The sequence below is a fragment of the Pithys albifrons genome, chromosome 33 (assembly GCF_047495875.1).
Source record: "Pithys albifrons albifrons isolate INPA30051 chromosome 33, PitAlb_v1, whole genome shotgun sequence".
NCBI lineage: Eukaryota > Metazoa > Chordata > Aves > Passeriformes > Thamnophilidae > Pithys > Pithys albifrons.
In genome coordinates, this window is record NC_092490.1 from 961,720 (window position 1) to 978,439 (window position 16,720).

The 16,720-nt window shown below is 50.6% G+C and overlaps 2 protein-coding genes across 2 annotated transcripts in view; one reads left to right on the forward strand and one right to left on the reverse strand.

Annotated features, from left to right (window-relative positions):
- Positions 1–16,720, reverse strand: part of LOC139684162 (uncharacterized) — a 1,455,962-nt gene that overhangs the window by 925,458 nt on the left and 513,784 nt on the right. The window contains 1 exon segment of the mRNA XM_071579763.1: positions 14,261–14,766. Within this exon segment, the coding sequence (XP_071435864.1) occupies positions 14,261–14,766 (506 nt within the window).
- The window catches only part of LOC139684161 (uncharacterized), a 1,434,678-nt gene that overhangs the window by 864,026 nt on the left and 553,932 nt on the right, over positions 1–16,720 (forward strand). Inside the window, 1 exon segment of the mRNA XM_071579762.1 lies at positions 3,488–4,202. Within this exon segment, the coding sequence (XP_071435863.1) occupies positions 3,488–4,202 (715 nt within the window).

Here is a 16,720-nt window from a genome sequence, read left to right on the forward strand (position 1 = left end):
CCTCTAACCTCCTCATGAGGACCAGACTTTGCTCAGCCCAGAAAGGCTAAAAAACAGCTTCTCCTGAGCAACAACTCTACATATCCAAAGACAGCAGTCCAGGCATCCTGGGGACAGAGATATCTATCACAGGCACCAGAGAAACAGAAGGAAAAAAAAAAGGTAGAAACTGTTTCCCCCCCCAGAGTATCTCACCAAAATGCAGCTTCTGGTGGTGAGGTTTTTCTTTGCTTCTAAAAGCAACCTTGGCTTTTCCCGAGCCTTTTTTTGTCTCTTTCTGCACCTCTTCGTAATTAAATAAAAAAAAAAAAGAGAAAATAAAAGCAAAACAGAAAAAAAAAAAAACAGCCAGGATTTGGTATAAACAACTAACTTGTAAAAGTTTTAATTTTGTTTGGGGAAAATATTTGAAACTAAAGTGTCGTTTTCTTTTTTTCTCTGCAGTATTTAAGAAGATGAAACACATCCACATTGGGAACTGCCCTGCAAGTGCTTGGAATATGGAAAGAGGTTTCAGAGCAGGACACATCTCCTCAAGCATCAGTGGACAAAGTGGGTAAAGACTTGATAACCAAAATTCCTTGTGAGCCCAGTTTAGCAGAGACCTGGTGACCCAAATTCCGGGTGATCCATGCTGGGCACAGACCCTGTGACCCACATTCTGGGTGTTCCATACTGGGCAGTGCATTGGGTTTGCATGGCCAGGTTTTGGTAGTGGGGGGGGCTCCAGGGTTGGGTTCTGTGAGCAGTGGTCAGAAACTTCCCCCATGTCCAGCACGTGACCTGACCCCTGAAGGTGAGGGTGACCGAAGATCTTTTTAATCCACCCCATAGGGAAGATTAGATTTACTCTATCAATATATCTGTAGATGTAGGGTTTAGAACAGTTTTGTGTGCATGGAAAGTAGGTTTGGAGCAGTTTTGGTTCTTGTCTGTAGTGATAGAAAAGCATAAAAATCGCACTTTCCTTCCCTGGCTCCAAGCCCAGCCTGTCCCCTCCAGGGGTGGGTGTTCCCCTCTGGTTCTGGGTGGTTCCTTTGCCCATGGGTAGCAAAGCACCCACTGCTGTTACAGCTGGAGAGTGTTGGAGCCCTGAACCATCAACATTCCAGTCTCTGCCAGCTTTGCACCCCAAAAGCTGAGAAGGGTCGATCTGTCTCCTCAAATCAGCCCAATCCCACTGAAAATGGCTCAATACCACCTTAAAATTATTATTGTTCTTATTTTCTCCATGGAATTCTGGGTCAGCCAGTGCCAAACCTCAGCTCTCAGCAGGCTGAGGCTTGGTCTTGCACTTCTGCCTTTGCTCAGCCAGAACATTTTCAGTGTTTAATGAGTGTTTACGTTCCCTCACAGGAGGGAGGACACTGAACCCTTCCACAAAAAGAGAAAACTAGTATGAAAAATTCAGAGAAGACTGAAAGAAGGAAATAACTTTTGCTCTCAATTGTCTTTCCATTTGCTTCTCTTCTGCTTTCCTATTATCGATGTTATCCACAACATCAAGTCTGTAGGTGATGGCCAAAAAAAAGCATCTTGAATGGGAATCATTTAATAAACCTAAAACCAAAATGAGTGATTTGAAACTCTCTCAGATGAGCACAGTTTAGGAAAAGGGCTCCTCAGTCAATTAGAAAACTTGGCTGATGCTGCTCATTGTGTACCTGAAAATTTTAAATAAAAAATTAAAAATTGTCTTACATGTCCTAGTTTAGTAGGTGGGATCAGTTTATCCCTGTGTGGATGATCAAAGCTGTGTATTCCACACCCCCTCTTCATTTCCCAAAAACTGTTAACATGGAGCATTTGCAGCAGCTGCCCAGGGCACAGCTGACCCCTCAGGCTGGGAGCTGGGTGTGAAAGAGATCTGTGAGATAAGAGCTGGGATAACTCCCCTGCAGGGAGTCGTTAGCACCTTGACACCCAGCCTGAGGGGGCGTGGCTGCTAATGGGCCATCAAGGGTTCCAAAGTACCCCCTGACTACCAGAGTTAATCACCCATTGTGTGACTCCCCGCCCAGGGGGAGGGACTGGCTGCTCCCTGGGGTACATATCTTGGGGGAAGACCTCAGGGGACATTCGTTGGATTGAGAGGAGGATCAACACCTCGACAGGAGGAGACCACCACCTTCAACCAGTCTGTGACCACCACTCTAAACCAGACTGCAACTGTCAGGTTTGCCACTTTGGACTTTTCCTTTGGACTTGGGGGAGCCACACAGGGTTCAGCACAGGGGCTAACAAACCCCTTTGTGCTTGTGCTCCAGGGGGCTGGGTTATACTGTAGGGCTTTTGTGGGTTAAACCCAATTTTTCACTTTGTGCCATTGCATTTCTTGTAATACTTTCATCAAATTGTAACTCTGACTTATAATCTCCTTTGTGTTGTGTTTGTTTCTCCTGCCAGTTTCCCTTTAAACCAGCACACCTCCCCACTTGGGTCTTCCACCACTCTCTGGAAGGATCTGAGCTGTGACCACCACTGGGACAGGACCACAGACGCCACTGGGTGAGGACCACTGGCTTGATTGCCAGTCCCAGCAGCACAGCCTGACTGCAGTGCTGACTCTCAAGGTTCCTGCCAGGGTTTTGGGTGTGGGGAAGGTGAATCCTATGGAAGGGGGGCCATTCTGCCTCTGTGCTGTGGCCATGTGTGTTTTATGGGAGGGGGAGGCTGGGCACTAACTTGACTGGACAGAGTGGGCTGGGCTTGGGAAGTTTCTCCTCCTGAGTTTGTTTATCCCAATTTATGAGTTGTTTTCAGCATTTCTTCTTGGTAAAGAAGATGTGTTTCTCCACTTTCTCTGCATTGCAGACACCTGAGTAGGGAATCCCAGACAGGAGACTTCTCTCCACGGTGACTCCCCCTTGCAAATTATCTCAAACTGAGACACTGGTGTCTTTCTAGGGATAGATTTGAGAGTAGAAACCCCCAACCAATATGCTAACATGTTGGTTTTTTACCCCAGAACAGCATTTCTCCTTTCCAAACATTAAAAGGATGCAGAAGGAGGCTGCGAGGAAGATGAAGATGCCCCGGGAGCCCCAGGCAGGTGAGGAGGAAGTCAGTGCCCCTTTGCCCCTCTCTTGTGCTGCATCTTCCAGCCCAGCATGGCCCCGGCTGCAGGACAACCCCGCTGCAGACGGTGTCCTGCCAGGGCCGGGTTTGGGGGGATGTCCTTGGCCTTCCCTGTGGGCCGGAGGCAAATGCCCTGAGTGTCCTTGTTCCTTCCTGCCCCAGGCCCCGAGCTGAGCATGGAGAGCACGGAGGACAAATCCCCCAAGCAGAACTTCACAGTAGAGGCTGATTTGAACAGTGCCACGGTGCAGGAAGTCACTGGGGAGAAAAAACCACGGCGATCCCACAGGAAGAGGAGCTCCAAGCCGAGCCGAGAGACATCCGAGGAGGAAACACCCAACGTGTCCGGGGAAGGCAGTCAAAGATTGAGCCAGAGCTCTGACCTGGTGGTGCAGCAGCAACTTCAGAGAAGGGAGAAGCGCTACAAGTGCTTGGAATGTGAGAAGAGCTTCAGCCAGAGCTCAAATCTGATTCGTCATCAGCACATCCACACTGGGGAACGGCCTTACACATGTGAGGAATGTGGGAAGAGCTTCAATCAGAGCTCCAACCTTAAGCAACACAAGAAGATCCACACTGGGGAATATCCCTACGAGTGTTCTGAGTGTGGGAAGAGGTGTCGGACCAGCTCCAATCTTCTTGTTCATCAGCGCACACACACGGGGGAGAGGCCCTTCTGCTGCACCGACTGCGGAAAGAGATTCACCCAGAATTCCAGCCTCCTCATTCACCGGCGTATCCACACTGGAGAGAGGCCTTACCAATGTAGGGAGTGTGGGAAAGGCTTTAGACAGAACTCTGAGCTTGTCATCCACCAGATGATCCACACTGGGGAGAGGCCCTACGAGTGTTCCGAGTGTGGGAAGAGGTTTCAGACCAGCTCACTTCTCCTTGTACATCAGCGCATACACACAGGGGAGAGGCCTTTCCGCTGCACCGACTGCGGGAAGAGATTCAATGTCAACTCCAACCTCATCACCCACCGGCGTACCCACACTGGAGAGCGGCCATACAAGTGTGACGAGTGCGGGAAGAGCTTCACCCAGAGCTCTCACTTGACCACACACCAACGCACCCACCAGTAAGGGAAGCCCTGTGCGTGCCCCAAATGTGGGAAGAGCTTTGTCTGCTGCTCCAACTCCATCACTGACCAGCAGAGCCACATTTTGAACAGAACTCATGAACCACATTCCCAGTGATCCACGTTACGAACACACCTGGCTGGTGTTCTCCTCATCCTCCTGGTTCTCTGTGGGCACTTAAATTTACACAGGGGGAGGGACATCCATGGTGTGATGGGTTTAGTTAGGCCCAGATTTAGGCTTTGTTTTCTAGTGCAAGCCTTGGACAATCAGCTGAGTTGAACCAGGTCAGGCCAGTTGACTTCTACAGACCAATGATATTGCCTACCATATTCTGACGTCATCTCAGATAGAAAAAGAGAGGGAGGAGGTGTCTTCCTTCTTCTTCCTGCTGCATGAGCAAAGACTTGGGGTGAAGCTCAGAGCTCCTGGGGAGAGATCAAGACCCTCCAGCATTTTATTATCTTTTCTAGGGAATTGCAATTTTTTTCTTATTGCTCTTGCTAGCTTTTATTCTTAGTGTGTAGTTTGTATTTTATTTGGGTTTTACTTTTTCTCTCTATTCTGTTTAATGTACCATAATCTACTGAACTATCATCTGCTGTTTGTTTGTTGGGGTTTTTTTGGGGTGGGAGGAGGGTGGGGGAGGAGGAGGGACTTTTCCTCTGAAATGCTTAATTGGCATTTTACTAAGTCAGAACCATCCCACGTGGGGACAGAAACTGATGTGTGAAATTCCTTCGGAAGGGGGATTTGCTGACTTTTGACCCTAAAAATCTCCCCTGCTCTCACTTAGTTCTTCAGGTGGCCAAAAGCAATCCTGAATGGGGTTTGAGATATTTTCCAAACTAAATAATTCTATAATTCTAATTCTCTAAAGGCCACCCAACTCAACCCCATATGCATTTACATGATTCGGGTTTTCTGTGTTTTTTTTTTAAAATATTTTATTTGATTCATCTCCATCTCTTAAAATCACCTGAAATTGAATTTAAATAAAGAGATCTAACAAAGACATCTAAATTTCCATCATTCTCTTGGGAATTCGGGCAGGAATTTGGGGTTCTATACAATATTCAGGAAGATTTCAGGGTTCTGTGGGGATTTGGGGGAGTTTTCTCCAAAACTGGAGGTGTCCAGATCGACTGACATTTCTCCATCATCTTACAGTCCAATATCTGAGAGGGATTGATCTCTCAGCTCATAAAACCTCAATCCCACCCCAAAATGGCTCCATGCCACCTTGAAATGACTCAATCCCATCCCAAAATGGTTTAATCCAATTTGAACCCACTTAGCGGGAGTCACCAGCAGGAGAAGGGATGCTACAAATCCAGGGAAGATGGGGTAAAATTGGAAAGGGTTTGGATGCAAATTGGGAGGGTTGGGATGGGACTTGAAGGGGAATGGGATGGGATTTGGGAAACGTGAGATGGGGCGTGTGGAAAAACTGAGGGAGCTTCTGTGGTGCCCTCCTATCCTGAGGAGGGTAATGTGAGGGATTGTGGGGGACATGTGACTTCAGCACTTGGAGTGGGAAGCCACAGAGAGGGACACAGAGAGCTCTTTCTGAGGGGATCCTGCACCTCTGCAGCAGTTCAGAGGCCTTTACATATCTTTTGAGAGTTTTGCTTCTTTTTTTCTTGGGCTAAGTTGACCCTCTTGCAATCAGGGGGATGAGATGACTCTATTGACGGAAAAAACCTGCCGTTTTATGTCTTGTTTTAGTGGTTCTAAATGGCTCCTCAGAGTTCCTCCCCCCCGGCCCCCCTCATTCTGGGTGTTGCAGTGGCCCCCTGGCTCCACTGCTGCCTGAGGGGGGTTATAATCCCCAATTCTGCCATGTTGGACGTGGCTTGTGGGGGACCCACAATCATTTACAAGTTACCTATAGGAGGCAATCTCCCCTTCCTCCAGACCAGCTGGGGTGAGGCTGGGACCCCTCCCCACACAGGGAGCATCCACAGTATTTTGGGAGGGTATGGGAGTCACTGCGCACTGGGATCAGCGCAGCTCGTGTCACAGAATGCCAGAATGTGCTGAGTGGGAAGGGATCCGCAAGGACCATGGAGTCCAAACCTAAGCCCTGCACAGGCCCATCCCCAAGAGTCACACCCTGTGCTCCAGAGCATCATCCAAACCCTCCAGGAGCTCTGGCAGCCTTGGGGCTGTGCCCACTACCCTGGGGAGCCTGGTCAGTGCCCACCACCCTCTGGGGGAAAAACCTCTTTGGAAGGTCCAAGCTGACTCTGCCCTGACACAACTTCAGGCCATTCCCTGGGTGCTGTCCCTGGTTCCCACAGAGCAGAGATCAGTGCCTGCCCCTCCTCTGCTCCTGCCCAGGAAGTTGTACCTGCAATGAGTTTTCCCCTCAGTCTCCTCTTGTGCATCTCAACATAAAAAGTGCCCACAGCTGCTCCTCAAACACTGCCACTACAGGCTCTTGCCCATCTTAGTTGCCTCCCTTTGATACTCTCCAATGGCTCAATCTATTCCATCTGTTTTGGTGCCCCAAAGTGCCCCAATATTGCAAGGGATATAAATGCCAGGCCTGACGATTCCCAGGGGCCAGTGTGACACTGCAGGGCCTCATGGAACCCAGGGGACACTGTGACACTGCAGGGAGTTCGAGAACCTAGAGGACATTGTGACACTTCAGGGCCACCTGGAACCCAGGGCACACTATGACACTGGAAGTCCCAAAGCGCACTGTGACCCTGCAGGGTCCAGGGCACACTGTCACACACACAGAACCAGCCAGCCCTGCCCGAGCTCGGCAGCAGCACAGAGGGCACTGCCCAACCCTGGCACCGCTGGCGCCACAAGAGGAGCCCAATTGGCCTCTCTGTTTCCAGCACCAAAGGCAGACACAGCCCTGGCTCAAGGGGCAGCTGCAGCTGCTCCTCACTGTGCCCAGCAGGGCACACACACGCACCCCCCGGCACAGCAGGAGGCACATCCAGCTGCTCCTGAGCCAGCACAGGGTAAACCCCTGTGCCCCTCTAGGCCTGCACAGCTCCCTCTGTCCTGCCATCACCTCGAGCAGCTGCCCTGCACCTCTGGGGCTGCTCCCTTCGACTTCTCATCTTAAAACTGGAGGTCAGGACTCCAGCAGATCCCTTCTCTTCTCCCACTAGTGATGATGCCAAATGCCCTGTGGGGTGGGTGCAGCAATGGCAGCAGAAGAAGTGGCAGAACAGGGTGAATCCCATCTGGGCTGCTGCCTTGTGGCAAAGGTATCAGTGCCGGGGTGGGGCACCTGCTGTGAAGGTGTGTCATGGGGGTGCTCCTGTACCCAAGACTCAGGCCCCTGAAGAACAGCAGAAGAACCAGCAGGTGGCTCAGACTGCTGCCATTGAAGGGACTCAGGTGCCTTGGCATTGGCAGCACAAGACGGAATTATTTATGGCCAGGACACCTCAAGCCATCAAGGAAGAGATGAAATATAAGGATGGGCTTGTGGCTGAGCGGTGGGCTTAGCCAGGGGCACTGTTGCACAGGGTATCCATGGATGTGAAAGCCTAGACGGAGGAGCCTCTATGGGTTGGAGGACAATGACTGGAAGAGAAATAAAGGGAGGCCTGGCAGACTGACTGGATCACACTGCCGCAGACTCCCCATGGCAAGGCCCACATACTTATGGTGATGGAAACAAGCACAGGAAGTCTGGAAACATCCCCTGTGCCCCATGGCACTGCCTGGAACACTGTCCTGTGCCTGGAGGAGGAAATGTGATGGTGACATGGAACTCCTGAAAGAACTGAATCAGACTGTGGGACTGAATTCCAAAAAAACCTGACAGACACCTGGGCCAAAGAACCTTGCCTGAGTGCGTGAATCCCATGCCCTGCCATGCAGCAGCCTCTGGGAAGATCCAAGGGTGCAATGGACAGGGAAAGGTCACACTGAGAGCAGTGGGTGATGGGACCTGAAAACATTGGGATGCACATTTAGCAAAGACCGCCTGGTCAGTCCACACTGGAGCATCTCCCCATTGGGCTGGGCCTGCCCAATCAAAATTTTCAGGTTCTGTAGAAAGGATTAATGTTTCTGAAGTGCCCATTAAAACATGCTGGGAAAAGAGTCTGCATTGTTCCTGCCTCAGGCCAAGGCAAACCCATCCAGGGGTTGCTTTTCCTCAAGATCTCAGGTGCTTTTGAAGGGTGGTGTGGGAGGAGGAGAACTCTGGTGTGTGCCTTGAGGGAATTTGATTTTGGGAGAGAAGGGCCAATGGATCAATTCTATGACATTAATAATTATCCCTTCTGTGCTGGCTGGGTGGACATCACCCACCTGAGCCATCAATCTCACCCACAGCTGTTCTGGGCATTTCAGCCTTGACTTTCCTCTGATCGTTGCCCTCCCACCAAGGAAGAGGGAACTGCTCTAAAACTGGCCTAGTGCAGCAGTGCTGGAATCAGAACTGACTCCAATGTGCAACCTGCAAAAGTCCAGCACCCCACAGCACCTTCCCTGCTTGAGAGACTATTCCCAGGGATGGAGGCCAAAGTCATGACCTGAGTGAACTCAACAGACACTTTTGTGGCCATTTTATGACCTCCTGACAGAGCTGTTCCATTCCCTAAGGGAGTGATGTCTGTGTGTGTGTCTATCAAAAGAGAGAACTGGGGAAGGTGATGAGGAATTGGAAGTGTGAGACCTGGCATGACATAAAAGGGATGGAATAAGGGCTGGATATTGTCCTGCTTTCAGCTGGGATGGAGTTAATTCCCCTCAGGAGCTGTTTTGGATTCAGAAGGAGAATATTTTTGATAACACACTGATGCTTGGTTGTTTGCCATGTCATGTTTATACCAAGTCAAGGACTCTGTTTTGTTGTTTCCTTTGTGTCTCCTGCTCTGCCATGAGGAGGTTCCCAAAATAAAAAAGCTGGGAGAGCTGAGCTGAACTGGCCAAAGGGTTATTGCACAGCACAACATGTCATGCCCAGTATATATACTGGGGATAGTTACCCAGAAATGGCTGAAGGGGGTTTGGGAAGGGGAGTCTGGCATTGGTCAGTGGGTGGTGAGCAGTTCCATTGTGTAACACTTGTATTTTCTCCTTTTATTATCATTACTATATATTATTTACCATTACTATTGTCCTTTACTTTGATTTCAAATATTGAACTGTTCTTACCTCAACCTACAAGTTTCACTTTGAATGCCCTCCCAATTCCACTGGGCTGAAGTGGGGAGAGAAGGGAGGCTGAGCGAGTATCTGTGTGGCGCTTCACCTCCAGCTGGCCCCCAAACCAGGACACCAGGGAGTTCTCCCTGCAGGCACAGAAATGCTCCCTTGCTCTTCTCCAGGGCATCCCCTTCCCCAGGTGAGTGTGTCCACTCCAGCCTGAGCAGTCGGTCCTGGCTCCCACCCTGTGATCCCTGCAGGACCCTGAGCTGGAAGTGCTACCCTGCAGAGGGAGGGGCTGTGCTGTCCCAGGGCCATATCACAGGTACAAAGGGAAAGAAAACTGGAGAAAAGCAAAGGACAGGGAGTAATGAAAACAGACTCCTCTGACAAAGTCACAGCAGTTTTCAGATAAATGTCCCGCAGATAGAAATGCATTTCCTTCCTCTGGTTTGTTCTGGCTGAGGGTGGTGTGAGCAGCAGGAGCTCTGCCCATGTGCTGCCAAGGCTTCAGCTTAGCTCTGCTGCATTGGGGACATGGAGCTGGTTTGTGACAGCTCTGGCCATCATGAGGCAGGTCAAATGTAACCCACCTTTTATAAAAGTATCACCCTTTGTCCTTCTGACTCTGCAGCAGAGAGGCTGAACAATTATTGTTATCTCTACTTTATATTTTACACCTTTATACTTGGGGACTGTTTTTTTTAGGATTATGAATTTTCATTCTTTTGAGTGAAAATAGGAAAAGCCTTGAGAGGAGGCATGAGGGAAAGGGGCTCAGCTCTCTGTGACTTACAGGAGAGCCACGAGAGCTGCAGTGTCCATCATTCTGTTCCTTACCTGCTCTGACCTTTCCCTGGTGATGCATTCACATTGAGTTCACATCAAGAAATCTTGGTAAACGTAAAGTCACAAGTGTCTGCGCTGTGGTGAGAGCAGGGCAGTGCTGCTTCCAAGGGCAGATCTGGGACATCTCCTCAGTGCCAGCCCAGAGGTGCAGCTGGGATGGAGAGAGCAGGACATGAGCTGTCCTGGAGAGATGTCCTTGGTTTATTCACCTCTTTGAGAATCAGATTCGGAGTTTCATTCCCTCCTCCTGAACTGAGATATTAATTTGTATGTCTCAGTTCCCAGCCAGACATGCCAGGCCAGAAGACTGAAAGAACAGGATGCCTCCATTTCACGTAGGTCCTGCTTTAATGTCCTCCCTGAAATGTGACCTGGGAACTGTCTGGGGTTGATGTGGGGGCTGGGAGCAGTCTCGAGCCCTGCAGCAGCCCTGAGCGTGACAAGGAGCCCTCCCAGGGGCTGCTTCTTCCCCACGGCCCTTGTCCCCAGCCCTGTCAGCAGCTCCCTGGGCTGGCTGAGAGCTGCCCCTGGCAGGCAGCAGAGTCCCTGCCCCAGCACAGCGCCCTGGGCTGCCGGACCCTGCTCTGCCCCACAGCCCTGGGCACCCCTGGCTGCACCACCTGGCTCCACAGCTTTTCCAAAGTGCCCCTCAATAGACCCCTCCTCACACATCCCATCAGCTGGGGCTGGGCCAGCTTTAGTAGATGCCTCCAGGCGCTCCCCAGGGCAGTGGGCACAGCCCCAAGGCTGACAGAGCTCCAGGAGTGTTTGGATGATGCTCTGGGGCACAGGGTGTGACTCTTGGGGCTGGGCCTGTGCAAGGCTGAGGGTTGGACTCCATGATCCTTGTGGGTCTCGTCCCCCTCAGCACATTTTGGCATTCTGTGACACTATCTGGGCTGGTCCAGGTTTACGAGGAGCTCCATCCCCCAAAAGAACAGTGGGTGCCTCCTGTGTGGGGAGGGGTCCCAGCCCCACCCCAGCAGGCCTGGAGAAAGGGGGGACACCCTCCTGCAGGTGGGATGTACATCCAGTGTGGGTCTGTTACAAGCTTCTTGTAACACCTCAGAATTAAGGGATTATAACCCACCTCAGCCCCCAGTAGAGCCAGGGGGTCACTGCAACCCCCAGAATGAGGGGGGACTCCCAAGAGCCATTTATATCTTCTAAAGACCGGGCAAAACCAGCAGGATGCTCCCCCAGTTAGGGTCATATCACCACCTCAAAACTATCAGGGATTCACTTCAGACCCTAAATGAAAAAGCCAAAAGATGTTTATAGCCTCGCAGATTTGGTGGAAAGTAGCAGGATTTTCCCCAAAACAACCTCCCTGTGTCCCTTCCATTTGAGGTCCCACTCCAAGTGCTGATGTCACACGTCTCCCACACTCCCTCACAGTGCCCCCCTCAGCATAGGAGGGAACCCCAGAAGCTCGTCAGTCTTTCCAGACCCTCCATCTCCCATATCCCAGTCCCCAACCCATCTTTAGAAACGATCTCAAACACCATTCAGGATTGCTTTTGGCCACCAGAACAACAAAATAAATGGAGGAGGTGAGATTTTTAGCCTCAAATGTCAGCAAATCTCTTCTTCCCAATGAATTTCCCACACCAGGCTGTGTCCCCATGTGTGATAGTTTTGACTTGCCCAAATGTCAAATAATCACTTTGGAGGCAGAGTCTCCTCTTGTCCCCACAAAAAACAAAACAGAGGCTGCAGTTCAGTATGACATGGTATATTAAATAGAAGAGAATATAAAACAGAAACCAAATAAAATAAAACTACACACTAAGAATAAAAAGTAGCAAGAACAAACAGAAAATAAATTTCTATTTCCCCAGTAAAGATGAGGAACTTCCAGAGGGCCTTGGTCTCTCTCCAGGAGCTCTGATCTGACACCAAACTCCTTGTTCATCCAGCAGAAAGGAAGAAAAAGTTCCCTCCTCCAATCGCAACACCTGTTTCTCCACAGACACAGCTTTTAGTGAGCCTTTAGTAAGGCTTTGAGAGGCTTCTACCTCTGTTGTTAAATAAAGCACTGACTGCATCATTTTTTAGGGTTTTTCTTTGATAGTTTATTTCATAGTCCTCCTGGTCAGGGGTTACAGCTACTGGAGGAGTCATGGAAAGGAGGGAAGAAAGGTCAAAGGCTGAACTATGTTTACATTGAGGCAATTTATCTGTCTCTGCACAGATATTACAAATTAAGGAGGAACTTTACAGAACTATTTTTCTACACAATTGCCCACAATTTTAAAACCTACACACACCATCCAATCTAACAACACTCTGCTACAGGTAAATATTAAGTAATACATATTTCACAAAATTGCTGGCTCCAAGCAGTCTAATTTATCATATTTTAACTTTATAAAAAGAGTTCTTAAGGTGTGTCTTTCCACAGAGTTTCTGCAGCTTCTTTTCTCACTTCTGCACCAGCTCAAGCTCTCCAGACAAATTCCATTCTTATCTTAGAAGGTGGCACCTGGAAATTTGTCCTTGGTTCCTTAGCCTGAAAATGTGTGTGTTCCAACATCCTCCCTCTCTTTTCATATCTGAGATGATGTCAGATTATGGTCTGGAACGCCATTGGCCAGCAGGAGTCAGCTGGGCTGACCCAGCTCAAGTGAGCTGATAGTCCAAGGCCTGCTCTAAAAACCAAAGCCTAAGTCTGGGCCTAACTAAACCCATGACAGATATAAATTGGGCTCCTTTCCAGAGCCCAAAAGATTGGCATTCCAAGGATGTTTATTGTGGTCCTGAACACTTGAAAGGCTGCGTGAGTTGGGGAAGGGATTAGTGTGAAACTGGGGATTTTAGGGGCTATTAAAGAGAGTTGAGGTGGGATTAAGCGAATTTGGGGCAGAATTAAAAAAGGATTTGGGGTGGAAATAGGGATTTCAGGTGAAATTAGTGAGGATTTTAGGCTAAATTAGGCAGATTTGGGAAGAAATCAAGGATGTTATAGGTGGAATTAAGTGATATTTCCTTGGACTTAAGGCAATTTTGTGAAAAAACTAAGGAAATTTTGTTTGAATCTTAGGGATTTAGGGAGAAATTAGGAGGATCTGGGATGAGATTTTGAGGGTTCTAGGAAGGTGTTATAGTTTGGGCTGGCAAAATGCCAACTGCCTGGTACCCAGTCAAAAAGTCCACTCCCAGAGCAGGAGAGTGAGGGAAAACAGCAGAAACAAGGCTTTAAACACAGTGAGGTTTTTATATTTATACAGAGAAGAGGAGAGCTTAACACAGAATATGAAATAGCACATGGTGACAGGAAACAACAACAGGCTCACCGAGGTCGCCCCAGCTAACAGGTGAAACTCCAAACCAACCAAACCTCCTCCCCAAAGGAAACCTCCCAGCAAGAGGGAAAGAGGAATTAACAGGAATATGCTCACGTCCCCGGCTAAACAGGCGTGCCGACCGGCAGGAGGGCCTGACATCAGCAGTCAGGGAGCGGGAACTGTCCTGGTCAGAAGCATGGACCAAAGAGAACAGAGACTCCTCCCACCTTGCTTGTTATACTCCCCGACACTTCCTGATGATGTCAGATGATATGAAATACCTCTATGGCTGCTTAAGTCAGATGATGCCTGTCCCCTCTAATCTGTGTCACAACCTTCGAGGCCTGCTAAAAACTGAGGCCTACATGGGGACCTATGCTGACTAAAGCCAAAACTACTACAGAAGGATTAAGAAAATTTGAGAATTCAGGAAATTGGGGTAGAAGTAAAAGGCTTGATGCCACCAGAAGAAACAATGCATTGAAGAAGGTGAAATATTCTGCGATGTAAAGGCAACAACTCTGCTCTTCCCCATGTTTCCAACATTGGTCTGTGTCCTGATGGAGGTTCCTCTCCCTGCGCTCACCCCAACACCAGAGAGAACCAGGAGGACATGGAGATCACCAGCCAGGTGTCTTCCCAATGCAGATAATTAGGAATGTGGGTCTCCACATCTGTAGCCAACATGGGTCCGCCAATGGGTGATGGAGTTGGAGCAGCGGACAAAGCTCTTCCCGCAGTCGGGGCACTGGTTGGGCTTCCCTTATTGGTGGGTCCGTTGGTGTTGGATCAAATTGGAGCTGTGGGTGAAGCTCTTCCAACACTCATCACACTGGTCAGGCCTCTCCCCGGTGTGGATACGCCGGTGGGTGTAGAGGTGGGAGCTGCTGTTGAATCTCTTCCCGCAGTCGGTGCAGGGGAAGGGCCTCTCCCCTGTGTGTGTGCGCTTATGCCTGAGCAGGTGTGAGCTGGTTCGAAATCTCTTCCCACACTCAGAACACTGAAAGGGCCTCTCCCCAGTGTGGATGTATCAGTGCCTGATGAGGTGGGAGTTCTTGTTGAATCTCTTCCCGCAGTCGGTGCAGTGGAAGGGCCTCTCCCCGGTGTGTATGCGCTGATGCATGAGGAGAACTGAGCTGGTCTGAAACCTCTTCCCACACTCCAAACACTCATAGGGCATCTCCCCAGTGTGGGTCATATGGTGGATGATGAGGTCAGACTTACGGATGAAGCCCTTCTCACACTCCCCACAGTTGTAAGGCTTTTCACTGCTGTGGATGTGCCGGTGGGTAATGAGGTTGGAGCTGTGGTTGAAGCCCTTCCCACATTCCCTACACCTGTAGGGCCGTTCCCCAGTGTGGATGTGCTGGTGCTGGATCAGGACAGTGCTGGTGCTGAAGCCCTTCCCACATTCCAAACACTTGTAGCGCTTCTCCCTGGTCTGAAGCTGCTGCTGCATCACCAGGTCGGAACTCTGGCTCAAGCTCTGACCGTCTTCCTGCCTCTCGTTGGTACTTTCCTCCTTGGAACAAGCAGGGTTGGGTTTCAATATCCTCCTCCTGCGAGATCTCCTTGGCTTTTCATCCCTGTTGACTTCCTGTGCTATGAAGCTGTTCAAAACAGCCTCTGCCAGGAGGTTCTGCTGGGGGGATTTGCCCTCTGTGCTCTCCGTGCTCAGCTCGGGGTCTGGGGCAGGAAGGAACAAAGACATTCAGGGCATTTGCCTCCGGCCCTCAGGGAAGGCCAAGGACATTTCCCTAAACCCGGCCCCGGCAGGACGGCGTCGGCAGCGGGGTTGTCCTGCAGCCGGGGCCATGCCGGGCTGGAAGATGCAGCACAAGAGAGGCGAAAAGGGGCACTGACTTCCTCCTCACCTGCCCGGGGGTCCCACGGCATCTTCCTCTTCCTCGCAGCCTCCTCCTCCATCTAGCCAAGCTTTGGGAAGGAGAAATTCTGTTTTCTGGGGAAAAACAAGGTGTGACTGCATTGGGCTGGGGGCTCCTCCTGCCAAAGACCATCTCTAGAACTCAGTGAGCTTGTTGTGTCCATAAAAATCTCAAAAATTCCAAGATTTAGCCAAGAAAACACAGAGAGGAACTCCTCCTCTTTGGCTTCTCCATTTTGGGGCTCTGAGGGTACCCCTCCCCCTGTCCTGGCTGTTGGGGGTCTCCTGTCTATTCAGGATCCTCCCTCTCCAGGCTGCCAGGGCTCCAGAAACCCCCTGCCCGACCATTCCCAGGTTTCCTGTCCCCACACCCCTTAATTCTATGACTTCAGGACAACTCTGACCTCCCTTTTACACCCATCTCACTCTCCCTTTTCCTTTACACTGCCCTTCCCTGGACTCCCCTTCTCTGGGCACAGGGACCCCCTGGACCCACCAACTACCTCTCCCCACCCCAGTCCTGCCTTTCCTTCACCTTGGCACCCTCCTGATCGTCCACTCACAGGCACTGGGGTGCCCCTGCACCCCCTTATACTGCACCAATACCCCTGCAACACCATTTCCTGGCCATTCCACCTCTTCCAGTCCCCACACCTCCTGGGTTTTTTTTTATTCTGGGACCCCTGAAACCCCCACTCTTGAAGTTCTCAGACCACAGACACCCCCCCTCTCCCCGCTTTTTGGAACACTGGGGGACGCCTTGAATCCCTTTTTCTGGACACTCTGGGTCTCCCTATCCCATGATTCCCCTTTCCCCAAAATTGGGGACCACTGGACCCCCTTTCCTGGGCAGAGAGTCTCCCTGAACCCCCCATTTCCCTTCTTCAAGCAACTACATCCCCCCTTCCCTGGACCTGTGCCCCCCTGAAAACCCCCTTCCCCAGCACTGTGTCCCCCCTGCACAACAAAAGATTCAGCCCCAAAAAAGCCTCCCACAAGTTCCCGCTCTCTGGTCTCTCCACTCTGGGCTTTGGGGAGTCTCCTCTAATGGGCTTGCTGGGGGACCTACATGTGTTGGGGGTTATCCCTCTCCATGCTCCCTGTTTTAGTGTCCCAGGGGGGTCCCCGAGCACCCCGAGCAGAGACTCAGGGCAGAAGCCGCCCCTGGGACCCTCGGTATTCCTTGCAGGGGTTTGGAGGGCCCTGGAGTTGTTTTGGGAGGTCTGGTAGGGAGTTTTAGGGGGATCCTGGGATAGTTGGTGTAGGTCTGGAAGTGGTTTCGGGGACCTGGTGTGGTTTGGAGGGACTGGGAGAAAGATTAGGGGGGTTTTGAAGTAGGCTAGGAGGTCCTGGAGAGGTTTAGGGTGGTCTGGGTGGGGGTCTGGGAGGAGGTTGAGGGAACTTGG